Source organism: Phalangium opilio, unplaced genomic scaffold (assembly GCF_054372755.1).
Source record: "Phalangium opilio isolate 3A_F unplaced genomic scaffold, DU_Popi_V2 ptg000017l_1, whole genome shotgun sequence".
Lineage (NCBI taxonomy): Eukaryota > Metazoa > Arthropoda > Arachnida > Opiliones > Phalangiidae > Phalangium > Phalangium opilio.
Window position 1 is genome coordinate 5,918,160 of NW_028324151.1, and position 17,752 is coordinate 5,935,911.

At 33.2% G+C, this 17,752-nt stretch overlaps 1 protein-coding gene across 2 annotated transcripts in view; it reads right to left on the reverse strand.

The window, feature by feature from the left end:
- The window catches only part of f (espin protein forked), a 108,059-nt gene that overhangs the window by 14,823 nt on the left and 75,484 nt on the right, over positions 1-17,752 (reverse strand). For both annotated transcript variants that reach the window (XM_089866591.1, XM_089866592.1), the window contains one exon: positions 15,206-15,361. In XM_089866591.1, the coding sequence (XP_089722717.1) occupies positions 15,206-15,361 (156 nt within the window). The remainder of the gene's footprint in view (positions 1-15,205; positions 15,362-17,752) is intronic.

Sequence of the window (17,752 nt, forward strand, 5' to 3'; positions counted from 1 at the left end):
TTATTAAACTAAATCCTGAATCTAAAGAATGGGGAGTTAAATGATTATAAATGAAGTTCCACTGACTTGCAATGCAAAATATACAAATTTGATTGGCATTTACTTTAAAGGGATTGTTAATCAAATGAAATAACTCATAAACAATCTGTTATTGTATGTAAACACGGTATACCTTTAGCACGTGATTCTAGCGATAATAATTGATTGATATTCCCTTTAAGCTTGTAACCGGATTTTTTCAAATTGAATAGAAAACAAATAATATGATTAATAGTTTTCAATAAAAGACCTGAAGAAGAATTTAAGAGATTAACTCAAGTCTTAGACGGATCCATAGTTCAGTTAATACTATTTATTATTTTGGGGTTAATTTTTTTGGGGGGGTAAAGTTTTTGAATGAAACAAGGTCGACTTTTCAACTCGCCATGGGTGTCTGGGAAAATAACTCCAATTTCATTCTGGGCACTCTTTATTTATTTTCAATGGGAGTGGTTAATATTAATGACCTTTGTAGATGCGCAGTAGAGTGATAAATGTTGTGATTCGTACGTGCACGCTGTGATTGGAAGATTGAACAACATAGCACTTGATAAGAGAGGCACGACACTTCGAAATAATTCCTATACATGACCTTTGACTTCCAATGATTTCATTGAATTCTTTTATAACTCTTCATGAGTCAAAATTACTTTAGTGACTTCTTAAGTAACAATATTTTTAATATGAGTTTGTCGTATTTCATGACCAATTCAACTGACTTCAAGTAGCTTCATGGCCAGTTCAACTGATTTCAAGTAGAAATGTACGCATAGTAATTCAAAAATATTTGTATATTTTTATTTATATATTTCTAGAGTAAATGGCCCCTCGGTTTCATTTATAAATGTAATAGAACCACTGAAGAACGTTTGAAATGAAAAATAGTCCTTGACAAATTTGATTTGGAAACTTATTTTTTTCTGGGGTTGTTTTCCGTAGGTCTCTAGCGTAACGTTTGCTTGCAATAATCTATGTTTTTAAGGTAGACACTTCGTGGCCTGACGTAGGATATGGCTACTTTTTGCAACCATACTTGGCTGAACTGATGAAAAATGGATGCTTATCTGTAGCAATTTCCGATATGATAAGTTGACTCGAGTCAATATAAACGTTTGAAAAATTGAATGAAAAATTTGTAACACGTCAAATGTTAAACCTAAAAATTTATAGACCATATATCAGGAAAAAGTTAATCACAACTAAATAACTAAATAACTTAAAATCGGGCTCTTCGATCGTTAATCGCAATTAAAAGATGAAAAACATCAGCAGTTTTACAAAAAAAAGTATCGACACTATAGTTATTTCAATTGAATAGTCTTCAATACTGAATAAATCGAACTAAAATATTTTAATCTGGATTTTGTCTTGCAAGACAAAACGAAAAAGAATAAATAAAATACATTGATATTCATGTAAATCTCTCATATGAAATAGAAGCCAGAAAGGGCTTTTAACTTTTAAACATCTATTATTATTTGCAACTGAAAGAGAAATTTTACTGAGCAGACCAGAAGCAAATTGAAACTGGCGGCGCATTTAATAAGAAAACAAAAACAAAAAGCCACAACAAGCAATCAGAAATCACGTTGAGTCAGTTAATTAATAAATATACTGAAGAAAACGATACAGCATGCAACCTTTTCATAGAATAAATATTCCTAATATTATGCATTAACAATTTCAAAATGAACAAGTCAATGTCTAATCTAGTTTTACAAAATTTACCTCTTGCAAAAAAACAGTCAGAAAACTTTAAATCATTTTCTTTTTCGTATTATAATCTTTGCCGCCTTAACGCCTTTGTGAATGAAAAATAAGGACAGGTATTTATGTAAAAAGAATTACGAAGAAGATAAATTAAAAACAAAAACATTTAACTTCGATCGCCTCGCGTTTTATACGAGAATAAATTATACCTGCAACGAAGATTGAAGATTGAATATATTGCTTTTCTTTTCAAGCGCATTTAACGATAGAGGGAACGTTAATGTGGATGAATATGCAGTGTTAAAGCTCGTAGTAGAAAAAGTAGTGTTTCTAAAGTACGGTTGGCTAAATAGGAGGAGTATATGTAGCTCAATTAATTTTGTTTGTACATAAATAAAGATGGATACATGTAAAATCGAGATAAAAAGGTATTAGTTACTCGGTTGAAATTTCACTTCTCGTCTAATTTAATATTTGCGGTAAATTTGAAGGGGTGTAAATAATTTTTGACACTTTTATCTGGGCATCAACAATATGCTAAATATGAATTAATTTAAAGAGAAGTTACATATCATTCAGTTCAGATGGTTATCGAGAATTTGAATTTTATATAATTGTACAGGTTCGTATTAAATTTCGGTGATGAGCTTATAAAGTTGTTAATTTGAGAAGTAGAATGCTTGCAATTTTTGGTAATTTTAGGAGATATTTTGAAATACAAATAATGTTAATAAATTTTTGTGATGAGGTTTTGATTTAAATTAACTTGTTAATTTGAGAGTTCGGATGCTTAATTGTAATTTTTGAAATAGATTTTGGAGAAATAACCAAGAGTAATTTTAGAACATATTTTGAAATACAAACGTTAATAAATATTTATCTATAATATTTCGAGATTTTTGGTAACTTTCCAACCCCTCAAACAACGTGAGACTACATAACACCAAAGTATATACTCCAATAAAATACAAGCTTTTATTTACCAATCAAATCATATCTGATGTTGAAATTAACCATCATTAATCACGTTAATTTCAACCGAATTTCAACATACTCTTTAAATTAAGTTAAGCCCTTTTCAGACGATACAACATTTGTCACAACTAGATGGCTCAAAAAATTGAGTCAGAAAAAGTTGCTCAAGGATCAATTTTTAATTTGGTCGTTCAACTTGTCGGTCAACTTCTATTCACACGTACCAACTAGCTTACTCAACTCAAGTTGACTCATCTAAATAAGTCAAAAACTTGTACAGTCTGAAAAGGCCTTTACTTTCAAATATTTCAGCGGTTAAAAATATGTATCTACTCATTCGGAAAGTTTCGTTTAAAATTTTCTCCCCACAGAGATAAATCATAAGAAAAACGTAGCGAGAACACTTTGAACTAATACGAAGACTAGACTTTACATTTGTTTAAGAATAAAACTTTCCGGAAGTTTAATTTTAAAAAAAGTGATTTACAAAAAGAAAATTTCGAGTAACATCCCATTTCGAAAGGAAAATAAAAAACGAACCAAGGGAGTAATGAAAACTCGCGATTCTTCGGTGAAAATAAAGGATTTGTTGTTGTTGTACATGTACGTGAACTTGAAACGGATACAACACCGCCCATAAGGTATTGTTTCCCATAGGTAAAACATTAGGGAATTTAAAAAGCTAGCTTAGTTTTTCAATGAAAGGTAAAAAACGTGTGTTTGAATGTAAAGAAAACTACAACTTTTTCACGTAATAAAATTCAGTGCATGTGCATTGATGAGTTACTGATAACCCTGAGACAATAGACGAGCTAAGACTTTCACCGCTGAGAATCTCACCAATAATTATAAAACCAGGAATGCCATAAATTAAGGGGGATGTTCTTTTTCGAAATCAATTTTGTGTTGAAAATGTAACTTCAAGGGACACTGTTTTTGAGTTAAGATTAATGAAAGTACTTTATGGATGACCCTTAGATTTAATTAAGAAACTGAATACACACCATAATTCCTAATTTAACTGTATATATTCTTGGTACAACTAATAGCCCAATCAGGGATAGATTTAATTTTATAAGTAGGAATATAGAACGGTTAGTATTTACTTCAGTCCGACTCATAGACCACCCAGTATAGAGCCCCTCCCTCCAACACGTAACGAAAAGTTTAAATTATCTTATTGGCCCACTAAAACTACGTTTTGATGACGTTGCTGACGGGGACGGCGAAAAATACGTAATATCTTTTTACCTCTGTCGCTATGACCCGCCTCTTCTTTCATACCCCCCTCCGTCCCTTGGAAGGGGGGTCCGGGACTTTGACGCGCGCCCAGACTACTCTGTTCTCCATTCCTACTTCTAAAATTAAATCTAATCATAACTGTCTTCTACACGATCAAGTATTTCCCCTGAAGTTTCAAAATCTTATCACTTAATAAGTACCTCGTAAAATTATTCATCACACCTCCCCTTTAATTACTAGATTGTAAAATAACGTTTTATAATAACGAAAAATGGCCAAAAATTATACTTCTAATTAACTGGTTTCCTGGAATACCGTGAAATTAAAACACTCGGTACCAAGGAAGCGACTTGTATTATACCATGCCAAGCAACAATGGGGGATAGCCAAAATAATTCCAAAAAATTAAACGCATTTAATACAGTGAAAAATTTGGCCGTACATCCTGAAACTATTCCTACACTTTCCTGTTTCACGGATGATGAAATAGTGTAGTGGATACGTATACTATAGTTTTCTGACCGTGAAGACAGGCGTTTTTCCAAATTAAAACGATGGTGCATCGCATTTACTTCCGTTTTACGAGAATGCATTGCTAAACCACACCTACCTTAAATGCTCACTCATTCGAAACATTAAACTACAAAAAAATATATATATCAATATTGAATTTAAACTAATTAGTGTCTTAAAATGTTTGGCATAGGCATGAATCTAACCACGAAGAAGCTTCTTGAACGCTAGTTCAACCAGGGATAGATTTAATTTTAGAAGTAGGAATGGAGAACGGTTAGTATTTACTTCAGTCCCACTCATGGCCCAGTATAGAGCCCCTTCCTCCAACACGTACCGAAAAGTTTAAATTATCTTATTGGCTATCACTTAAACTACGTTTTGATGACGTTGCTGACAGGGACGGCGAAAAATACGTAGTTATTTTTACCTCTGTCGCTATGACCCGCCACTTCTTTCATACCCCCTCCGTCCCGTGGAAGGGAGTCCGGGACTCTGACGCACACCCAGATTACTCTGTTCTCCATTCCTACTTCTAAAATTAAATCTATCCCTGGTAAAGCCTCTAGAGCTTGAAGAAGAAACTCACAGCTAGCGATATCATTTCAGCAAAACCCGTAAATTCCTCTGTTCTATCCGTTCTTCATTTTAAGTCTTACAAGAAAAAAATGACTAATGTCCTAAGACAGAAGGAAAATTTACGTGGCAAAAGTTTTGCCACATTTTTAAAAAAATCTGAAACATAATTAATATCCTCTTATGAAAGTATACATGACGGGCCCTTTTCCTCATTCAGGTAGGTCCGCAATTTCGAAGATACTTCAAAGAGGTTACAAAAATGTTTCAACCCCCAGTTATTCAATTAATCGTGACGCGGTGGCTACAACCATGGTTGCGTGGTCACGTGATTTAACTTGTCCTTAATTACGTTTAACGCCTATACTCGAAACATTCCCCTCCTTTATAAAATGAACCTTTAGGCATATTAGCAACCAACACCTTCTAGCTGCAGCGAATCCTTTGAACGCTACCTAAAAATGGGTAGCAGATACAAATGCCCAAAGGGTTAAATGCATATCGAAGAACGATTTAAAGGGTGAATAATTCTACTGTAAATTATTAATTACACGCCACTAGGTCTAGGTCTACCTTAATTCTGTATATTTTTTAATTGGTTTTCTTCAATAGTTCAGTGGTTTTCTAGAAAGAATCGATTCTTCAAGAGTTAAATCTTCAAAAACTGTAAGCTTTTAGGTAAAGACTTACGTGCGAAGAATAACTTAAGATAACGGGACATGGCGTACCTACGTCTTCTTTTAGGATTACAAATTGTTGCACTAGATAACTGAAGTTTAGTTTAGTTGGTTTCTGTCTCTGTCTCTTTAGACGTATCAGGAAGTTAACGCCTGTGATGTTTTTTGTATGATGTATCGAGAATGGACATGCAACCACGGTGTTAAATATGTTCCTATAGTATTATATAACTGTGGGCGGCCATGTTTGGTACATTTTCATATCTAATTCCGAATAGCATCAGTGACGTCATCATGTTGGGTCTTCTGTTTTAGCTCAAATAAAAGGATAGTAGCATACAGGGTGTTTATGCGAGGTGTGCAAGAAATTATGGGTAGAAGGTTTGTTCTTTGAGCGATTTTGAGTAGAGAATGTTTAAAACATTCCAATCATGAATCGTATTTGAAAATTGAGGCCTGGACGACAAAAAGTCATGGAACATTTTCGAATCAAACTTGTTCAACGAAACCCCCCCCCATCCCATAATGACATCATCATCTATTGCCTATTTAATTTTTTTTTCTAATTTTTTAAATATTTAGATATTGTAATAACAGCAATAACTTACTAGACTTAATTTTCCATTTTAAATTATTTAAAACTATACGAAAATCTTACGATATAGTTTAAACTAAACCCTACAATCTAATTAAGTATAATTTGTAAAGTAAAAATATTGAACGTCGCACGTTACAATTTTAAAATTTAATCATACGTTGTACGAACAAAATATGCTTCACTTTCTATTACAATTGCAGCCCTTGTAATTTAATTTTTTATCCGTATCACAGTCCAGTTTTCATGAACACTAATTCACCTGTTAATTAAATCATAACCCATGAACCTCAAAAAAACTTGTGCGACTGAAATTGATTATAATGAACTTAGACTGTAGCAATATAATATATAAAAATATATACCTAGCAATTACGTATTCTAACAAATAAATTTTCTATTGGCTACCCGCGTTTTTTCTCGCTCACCAGTTGAGAAATTAGTTTAGTCCAACCTCCTGCTTTGATTGACTATAGGTTGGGCGGATTCAAAACTGCCAATCATGAGTCGAAGCTTGTAAGATTCAAATATGTCAAGAAATTGTTTTGTTTTTTTTAAAAAACCCCACCAATTTAGATATTCATCTTCATCATCACGAAATCGGAATATTACTAGAATCGTGAAGCTGGAATTTAAAAATCAACATACAGGCTAACCTTCAAAATATACCCGCCAAATTATGATTCATATGCTGGTCAAAGTTTGAAGAAAAAAAAATTATTAAAAAACTTATCGTTTAGTTCACAACCAGTCATTAACTCGCAAATGTTTTATACTGTATATTGCGGTCTTCATTCTTAAATATATTATTGTAGAGATCTCTAGTTATATGTTTCCCGAATTAGGGTGTCAAAGGTTAATTTAATTTAAAAGGGTGCATACTTGAGCATAGAAACTCCAAACGAGTACTGTTTCAGGTATTAGCATTTCGAATTCAGACGTGCTGTAATTTCTTAGTTTCTGAATTTCTCTATCTAGCTTCAAAAGTTGTATAAATGTTTCAAGTGTTAAATTTTGCACGTTTTGAAAATACGAGGGGCCAATCGCTCCTAAAAAAATTTAAAACCAGCCTTAAGGTTAATTAAATAATTGAATAAATCATGTTTTGATTAATTAAAAAATAATCGCGTAGGTAATTGTTCTTTAAATTAAAACAATGCTAATTAAACCAAATTGAATTAAAACTGATTAAAACGGGGTTTGCAGAGACAGAGTGATTCGCCCCTCGTGTTTATTATCCAACTTGTAAGCTCGTCACGTGATAAAATACCACTTCAAAGTGCGGTTTGAAATGTATAATTTTCATTTAATAGATGCTTAAAGTGGCAATGAAATGAAGTAAAACATTACTTCGATACAACGTGAAGCTGCGATAAAACAACAGGTATTTCGCAAGTCCTTTAACAAAACATTGTATCCATTCTTCATAAATATACCATCCCAATTTTATTTCAATCCCTTCATGGGTGATAATTTCTTAAGTTTAATTTGTAGAAAAATATCCGTAAGGTATTTTAAAATTATCAACTTAAAAATCCATCAATTTAGTTGCGAGAAATGCCAGCCCATCCTAGTGTTACAATGTCCGTGCTCGAAATTTAAATCTGTTTCTGTGTTCCATCCCATATGATGATTGTTTTTCCCCATATATTATTTACAAAAACAAATAAACTTTGTAATTAAGAAAAGGATGTAATATAATACATATTTATGTAATTTATGTTTTGCTTCTAATTAAGGGTTCTTTTTTTACAAGTTAATAACCGATCAACGTCCAATTTTTTTTCTGGTTCAATCGCCGCCAGGTACACGAGCGGACGCGTGGATTCGCAAAACGTTATTCCTCCAGGTGAAGTATCAAAAAGAATATAATCAACGAGTCAGGAATTGCATCCATTATACCAAGAGTATAGGGGATGTTCTTTGGGAAATCGATTTTGAGTCGAAAATGTAACTTCTATCCATCTCCATTTTGTTTACCACAAGGGACACTGTTTTCGAGTTAAGATTGGTCAAAGTATTTTACGGATGACCCCTTAAATTTAATTAAGAAACTGATTGAGACAATGATTTATAATTTAATTAATTAAGGGGTCATCCCTAAACACTTTGACAAATCATAACTCGAAAACAGCTAGTGTCCCTTGTGGCAAAATGTCAGACATAGATAGAAGTTACATTTTCGACTCAAAATTGATTTCCCAAAGAACATCCCCCTTAATTAATGGTATGCAGACTTATGAGAAACACCCTGTACATAAAAGAGATGGCCTTTATGGTTTTAGGTTTGAATACTCCGCCATATTTTAAAAATGGCGGCCAATAAAACAAACCAAACCGTCCTGACAAGATAGCATAGCGGTATATTTTAAGCCTAACAAGTTGAACTTTACTAAAAACAACATACCTTAATAAATTTTTCGTAAGCTATAAATTCTACAATATTTTTGGTGAAATAAAATCAATTCCTAATACATATATTTATATATATAATATTTCTACAACATCGTTATATTATATGCCGTGCCTAATCCAGTGCACGCGCTCCCCAGATTATAAAACGCTTTAAGACAGCTTTAGCACGAAAAGACGTCAAAAATATGGCGTTGTCAAAGTAACTAAGTCCTCACCAACAGGGATATACCGTCTTACGCGATTTGACAACTCAGATCCCCCTTCTCGATTGATTTTCTTCTTATAATTTTTTTTTCTTCAAGGATTATGTGTCCCAAGGGTATCACGCGTTATGCTTTTAAAACGTAAGTATATAAGTATGATTATTTTTTTATATTTTGACAGGAAAAATGTCTCTCTCTCTACTACACACATTTCATACAGACTTGTGTATTTGGATTAAGTTTTTATAACATATCGGACGGGAAAGATGTATTTTTATTTCACTTTAAACTTAAACTGGGTTTCATTGATGGAGGAAAGTTATGAAAAATGAAATTTGCTGTTAGGTTTACTAAGAATTGCTACGTAGAACTTCGTTGCCTGAAGTAAAGGTTTTCCCAAACTCCAAGAAACAAAAAGATTCATAACACACACACTGGGTCGCGTCAATCATGAGTTATACGTAGCGAGTGCTGTGATTGGAGGAAAGAATTTGGACGAGTTATGGGCGTTAAAAGTGTAAAAAGATTGTCTTTAACATTATACGGAACCAGAAATTCAAAGAAATTGACACAAAATCACAATTTAATTGAAAAATTTCGACTTGACTGCGGAACTTCATGGGTACTACCTTAAGTTTATAAGATATGTTCCATAAGTATGACACTACCTACACTTTGTAATGTTAGGGACTTACAGCTCGAGCTAGTTCTAGCAGAACGACGGAAGTGAGAATTGAAGTCCTACACTCGGTGGTTAATTTTGCAGGACTTCCATCTTCCTATTCAGTCTGTACTAAGCCTTAACAGCACCTCACCAGGCGTCGCTTTACCTCGAATCTATGACCTACCACAATCACTTCATGACAAGCTCCAGTTTGTAACCAGTGACAAACTTATGGAACATATCTTAAGAACTCATGGCATACTACTACACGTTATTCGGTAATTTTTTTAAACGATTAAAACTTCAAAATAATTTATACGGCCACCAAGCTATTTATTAGCATAATTTTGATTGTAGGCGTGAATTTAGCCTCGAGACCCAAGCTTTATGAATATTTAATTCATTACCTACCACCAAGAAAAACATCCTAAAAAGTAACATTAATCTATCACAAAATTAAAAGCTTCCTTATCCTAACCCTTGGTTCCTCTATACTATTATAGTCTATCAAACACCCAAAGCCTAGGACCCATATAGTTGATTACCCCGTTCTCTGCAGGCATCATGGTATCAAGTTGAAGCAGCCCAGCCTAATGTCTTAAGATTTAGTACAAAATAATGAACGGTATCTTTATTGATAACTCGGGGTTAATGCCGTTTATCATAAGTAAGTCTAGTTATAACCCAACCCCAGCTTACATAATTTAAGAGTTTGGGTGTCAAGGGTCAAAAACGCGAGTAGTTTAGAAAATATTGAGGAAGCTATGATATAATAATTCTTATATATAGAGAAGAGTTTTGAAGGTATAAAGAATTAAATGGAAGGGCCTCTTCAAGGATGGAAGCACGTGGAAATTTTATAATTTTTTTTTCTTTCCAGAGGTTTAATTGATTACCTGGTTGGATTTAATGACTCGAGGAGCTGTTCTGTCAGGGATGGGTTTATTCTAGTTTGAAAAATTGAGATTCAAAGATTTCCCCGCCTTGAAACTATGAACCAGTTGATATTACTAAGTATATACTTGAATTATATAATTTGCATGATCCTAAAATCTAGATTAGTAGCTTTTGCCTGATAATTAAAGGTATTCGACTATCCTCGAATAAGTTACAGTTCGTTCAAAAGCATCATTTTAATTGACAAATGCTCTAGTCTAAAGGATGACTAACAAATATAAAGGTGATATCAGACGTTACCTTTAAGAGATTATTTGAGCACCTTTATCTTCTTTCTCATAAACATAATTACAATCTAAAATAATATTTGACGGGTGGCTCATTATTGGGTAACAAGTCGTTAAATCAGGGATAGATTTAATTTTAGAAGTAGGAATGGAGAACAGAGTAAGTAATCTGGGCGCGCGTCAAAGTCCTGGACCCCCTTCCACGGTACGGGGGGGGTATGAAAGAAGAGGCGGATGGGTCATAGCGACAGAGGTGAAAAGGATTTACGTATTTTTCGCCGTCCCCGTCAGCAACGTCATCAAAATGTAGTTTAAGTGAGCCAATAAGATAATTTAAACTTTTCGTTACGTGTTGGAGGGAGGGGCTCTATACTGGGCTATGAGTCGGAATAACTGAAGTAAATACTAACTGTTACCCATTCCTACTTCTGAAAATTAAATCTATAACTGGTTAAATATAATCCATTACTGCTACTTTTAAATAAATCAATTACCGATGTAACCGTTTTTCTCTTTACCTTTGAAAAAGGCTTATCAAAAAACTTTAAACAATCATTTTAAAATTAAATTCATCACCTTTCATTGCAATTTCACACGCAAAATTTAATTCTCGAACTAAACATATATATTCCGCTTTAGTCTTTATTTTAACAGGATTTTAACTACATTATGATGTATCGCAAAATTTAACGTCAAATAATTTTTAACGAAAAAGCCATAGCTGTAAAAACTCCCCTTACTATTTCATGTTCAGAGTTGGGGCGAAAATAAAATGATTATCAAGTTTAGCTTCTTTAACAGAAGCTATTACACGATCTTGCAATCGTTACGTTAAAAAAAACCTGCTTTAAAACATTTACAAGTTGTCACGAATTTAAAACTGTGTTTTCTACCGAAATAAAATAACATTATCGGCAGTTGTAATATTTAAGTATAAGGAATTTCAACTATGGAAAGTCAAGCGACTGCTGATATTGTCTCGTCTTTTAGATATATTACATTCGTGATTCATTAGACAAAAACGGAGGAAGCATCGTGCCTGGGGTCAAAAGGTTGAATATATCGTGAACGATGAAAAACACGCAACAGAGCGTGTAATAATCGCAAAAGTATCAATCACACGACGCACGGAAAAAAGAAAAATGATTGTTTTCATTGATGGTGATTAGAACTTTAAGGAAAAACAGTTTAAAGGGAAGTTGCAATTCAACTATTAATTAGGGACTTCGATAATCATCAGTTATAGGTGCACCATATTAGCTAAGGGAAATTAAGGAAGTTATCTTTGGAAAAAAAGACTCCAAAAAAGCCCAATTTTCTAGAAAATAATTAATATATTAACTAATTGTAGAAGGACCTTGTCAAGTCTGATCTTTTCCTAAGCCTGAATCACATTTAAATCGAGCTTTGTAAATCGACATCCGTTCGAAAGCAAGCTTTGATAACATACTTTTGTTCGAAAGCAAGCTGTTTTTTAAGATATGTCTGTTCGAAAGCGAGCTTTTTTAACATAAGCTTTTTTAACATAATTTTGTTCAAAGGCAAGCTTTTTTAACATAATTTTGTTCAAAGGCAAGCTTTTTTAACATAATTTTGTTCAAAGGCAAGCTTTTTTAACATAATTTTGTTCAAACGCAAGCTTTTTTAACATAATTTTAATCAAACGCAAGCTTTTTTAACATAATTTTAATCAAACGCAAGCTTTTTTAACATAATTTTAATCAAACGCAAGCTTTTTTAACATAATTTTAATCAAACGCAAGCTTTTTTAACATAATTTTGTTCAAACGCAAGCTTTTTTAACATAATTTTGTTCAAAAGCAAGCTTTTTTAACATAGTTTTGTTCAAAAGCAAGCTTTTTAACATAGTTTTGTTCAAAAGCAAGCTGATTTAACATACATCTGTTCGAAAACAATATTGACCCTTCATGTCTATTAAAACGCAACTTGGAAATTAAATTTCCAAATACGAAATCTCTTCGAAATTAAGCTTACCAACCTTAAGCTATTTGAAAAAGTACGAACTCCAATACATTTAAAACCTAATATAATTTTAAAACGTTACGTAACAAACAACCCATTTCTACGTTTCACCAAACCTTCAATTCAAGGAAGCAAAGGGTAGTTTAACACCGTACCCCCGATTTCATTACGTATATATTATAAACTTAACGGTGTCATAGACTACCGCTTTTTGTATCGAGTTAAGCAGCCATAAAAAGCATTTAAAAACACTATGAAGCCCCTATGCCTCTTCATTCCAAAAGAAAGAAAGAGAAAAAAATATGATTTAAATAACATTGAAAGATCAAAGCAACGCAAACCGATTTTCTTAATAAATGCAATGCCTTATACCATGCAGTTCAAAATTCACTAAAGCGTATTGTTTAGAAAACATCGCATTATGTTCAAGAAAGAAAAAAACCATTAGTAGGTTAAGAGCACGGTCGAACCGTTACGATTGTCGCTTGAGGTAAAATTTGTCTATAAGCTTATAACAATAAGTCTACTTTTAGCAATGACGTGGAACCTTGGGTAATAGCTTATAGGCATAATAGTGTAGCCATTTTTATCAACGTAACTATGCGGATTTGTAAAGGAGCTAGACTAATCATTATTTGTGACGAATTTTACCTAGCGAATAATTAATCTCTCTCAAAATCATGTTGGACCTTGGGTGCGACCCTAGGAACTCTCGTTGCTACCGCCACCAACCAATGAAATCACAGTTAGAAAGGCGTCATAATTGAGTACTCAACTCCGGCCAACAAAATTAATATATGGGGCGCAATGATTCTTAGTAGCTTTATGTATTCCTTTGTAATATTACTTCTGTAGCAGACGCGACGCGATGAAAGAAAGAAAATTACCTCAATAACCTTTTCGAATAGAGACTTAATTCTTTTTAAAATTAACTTATGGTAGGAAGGTGTATATAGTGTTTAACCTTAATTTGCATAATACCGGCTACCGACCGGTAAGTTAAAGAATTTAAAAAGAAAAACATTGTTTAGTCTATAGAGAGAAACGTCTGCTTACAAACAATGGAATTATAATTTCATAAACGTAGACATAGGCATACAACGAACGAACGAACGTCAAGCGACAGTTTTATGTTTCAGAAAACAATATCTGATTACAGAGTCCGGTCTAGATAGAGATCTGCAAGTCTTAGTTAGTTCTTCCATAAGAAGGAGGTGCAGATGGTGGAAAGGTAAGGGAGGGAATACATGGTTATATTAAATCATCGGATTACAAAAGGTGCCCTGTAACGCGTCCGCCAACGTCCGTATACTACCTTGTCAAAAACTCAGGAAATGGCCAAGATTATCTACCATCTACCATCTTAGTGGGATCTCAGAATGCTTGACATTGTCGTCAAACGGAGACTGGGACAGGCAGGCTACGTGTAACGTTTTGTTTTGTAGTTTTGAAAGAGGTGAAATAGTTTCGGGTAATCGGGTTAGACTAATGAAAGAATTAATACATTCTCCAAACTGAAATCCGCATAAGAAATTGAATTTGAAATATATTCTACATACATCTTCCAATTTTACAAGAACTTCTAAACGCTTTATAAGTCTAATATAAAGGGTGTTTCTGATAAGTCTGCCTTCCATAAATTAAGGGGGATGTATGTTCTTTAGGAAATCGATTTTGAGCGAGTCGAAAATGTAACTTCAATCTATTTCCATTTTGTTTACCACAAGGACACTGTTTTCGAGTTAAGATTGGTCAAACAAAGTACTTTATGGATGGCCCCTTAAATTTAATTAAGAAACTGATTTAGACAATGATCACTAATTTAATTAAGGGTTCATCCATAAAACACTCAACTCAACATTCTTAACTCAAAAACTTTGACCCGGACGGCAAAATGGAGATAGAATATAATTTACGACTCAAAAGAACATTCCCCTTAATTTATTCCAGACTTTTCATATAGGGACCCATTAAGATGCGTTTGAAATATTAATTTAAACAAATTCATGAAGTAGGTCTACTCGTTTTGTCACATATCGCAAAAGTCTTATTTTTTTCTATAATTAAGTTGCAATTTAAAATATTTCAAGTATTTCCACAAACCCTTTTTAAAATAACTATGATTAAATCTCTTCCGCACTATATCGGAAATACCAAAATATTTCCCGACCGTAAATTAAATTCCAATTATCCTTTTCAATTCCTGTTATAATAATTACCATTAACGATCCTTTCAACTACGAAAAATGCAATTAAATTAAATGTCACGCGCCATATTTTAATTTTCTCGTTATAAATAAATATTCCTATAAAATTTCGAATTTTAGTAACAGGAACTTCAAGAAAATTTATATATTTTTTGACAGTTTAGTGGGAATTTCAGAGGTATTAAAAATAATTAAAGAAATATAATTGAAAATATTTCTTACCTGAGATCTGTACAAGATTCAACAAGTAATTTGACGCAATCGAGGCATCCTTTGGCCGCGGCATAATGTAAGGCCAGAGCCCCCGTGGCCGTTTTTTCGAGGGCCGGCATCTTAGCTTCGCGTAATAACCACTTCAGCACGCTTCGACGTCCGTACCTATTAAGAAAAACAAAATAGAATTCATTAAGATATAACGCCTCGAGCTAACGAATAACGTTGACATAAAAATATACACATTCATACAAATAAAAGGTAATTTTCATTTAGAACATACAATCGAAGAATTCGTATAAATCTTTAGTGGCTAAAGACTGTATCTGCAAAATTTGGAGAGCTACGAGCACATGGTCTTAATCTTAACACGTGATCCAGTAAGAGCTCAGAATTATACAGGAAGTAAGGCGACCGCCCAGGAATGCACAAGGCACTTCATGGACTACTTTCCATCGAAAATAAAATTGTCTCCTAAAGCTTTTGAATTAGTTTCTTTTTACACCACTTTACGTCATTTAATTACAATAAAACATAAGTTTGTAAGATATGTTTCATAAGTATGACACTAAATATACTTCGTAGTGCTTACAGCTCGAGCTAGTTCGAGGGAGAACGACGGAAGCGAGATTTGAAGTCCTACACTCGGTGGTTAATTTTGCAGGACTTCCATCTAGGTCCTATTTAGTCTGCTTTACTAAGCCTTTGACAGCACCTCACCAGGCGTCTTCGCTTTACCCTGAATCTATGACAGACGTCGCTTCATGACAAGCTCCAGTTTGTAACCAGTGACAAACTTATGAAACATATCTTATAATAATATAAACATTAGTTACACTATCTTAACCAACTTACAATCTTTTAGAACTAAGTTAAACTAGCTAAAAAAAATGCATCAAACAGCTTTATAGAGGTAGTATAGTAGAACTTAAGACCCTCAGGGTTATAAAAAAAAACTTGACGATCAAAATTCAATTGGGAAAAATCATCAACGAATGTATTTATACTTTAGTACTAATATTAGCAAAATGTTTCTACATCGTGACTCAATAATCAAAGCCCGTTCACAATACAATCTGTCAATACAAAGTAGACAACAAAAGATACTTCAAAAATAACCCCGTATCACGATAGATTCTCATTTTAAGATTTCAATTTAATGAAACTATAAATTTCCTATACATACAATTCACGTGTTAATAAACAATATATATTGAAATGTAGCATTTTAAAGGACGTATCTCGAGAAACTTGTCAAAAGGATTAAGATTTTGCATTAGAGCTGAACGAGAACTCTAAAACATGATCTGCGACATCAAAGTTGGTCAAAATTTGTAAATAGAGAGATTAAGCATGGTCCCAATGCACAGTAGAAGGTAGCTAAAGAACAGGCTAGTTTCAAATTAAATGAGTAACTTGAAATATGGCCCTCCAATTAACAGCGACCTTAAATTTAAAAGTAAATAATGAATTATTTGATTTGAAATAATTGACTGATCTTTTAAATTTCTTTTTCGTATTGCGTTCAAAATGATATTAAATTATTCCACATGATTTTAAACGATTTTTGAAAGATGATAGGCCTTAACACGGATCGTACACAGTCACTGCAATTGACTGCAACATTAAAATTGCATAACGTAGTGCAATTGACTGCAACATTAAAATTGCATAACGTAGTGCAATTGACTGCAACATTAAAATTGCATAACGTAGTGCAATTGACTGCAACATTAAAATTGCATAACGTAGTGCAATTGACTGCAACATTAAAATTGCATAACGTAGTGCAATTGACTGCAACATTAAAATTGCATAACGTAGTGCAATTGACTGCAACATTAAAATTGCATAACGTAGTGCAATTGACTGCAACATTAAAATTGCATAACGTAGTGCAATTGACTGCAACATTAAAATTGCATAACGTAGTGCAATTGACTGCAACATTAAAATTGCATAACGTAGTGCAAATTGCCACACCTAAACCCCAAACCTTTTCATAAAGAAACCTTACGTAGCAATAAGGCAATATTCTGCTGAACTTAGCTAAAAATGCGTACACTTCTTAACACACGAGACTTATCCTTTAAAAATAAACATATTCAGGTATATTTAACCTCAATTTAATTTATAGTTTTTAATAGTTTAAATTACAGATATAATAAAAGGTTGGGCAGTTCTTAAATTAAAAAAAAAGAGAATGAAAATAAATTAAAAAGGGAAAATTAAATACGGCAAAGTACTCGTTAAATATAATCACGTACCATATCTAGGTATACACGCCTACTTAAAAATACACCTCACCGCGTGATGATATTTCCCCAAGAGTACAAAAACCATACCTGATAGAGTGGGGAGTGAGTGCCTTTTAAAAGAAATGGATATACGTCTCCAAAGAGTCACTACCCCGAGTAAGTGTAACGTTACCCCGATACGTGCCTGGTGCCGAATTACTAAGAAATTACGGAATAATATATACTTAATGAAGAAAAAATAATGCCTAAAGGGGACCCGTAACAGGGAGATTGTAAAAAGGGAGACGTTTAGAAAATT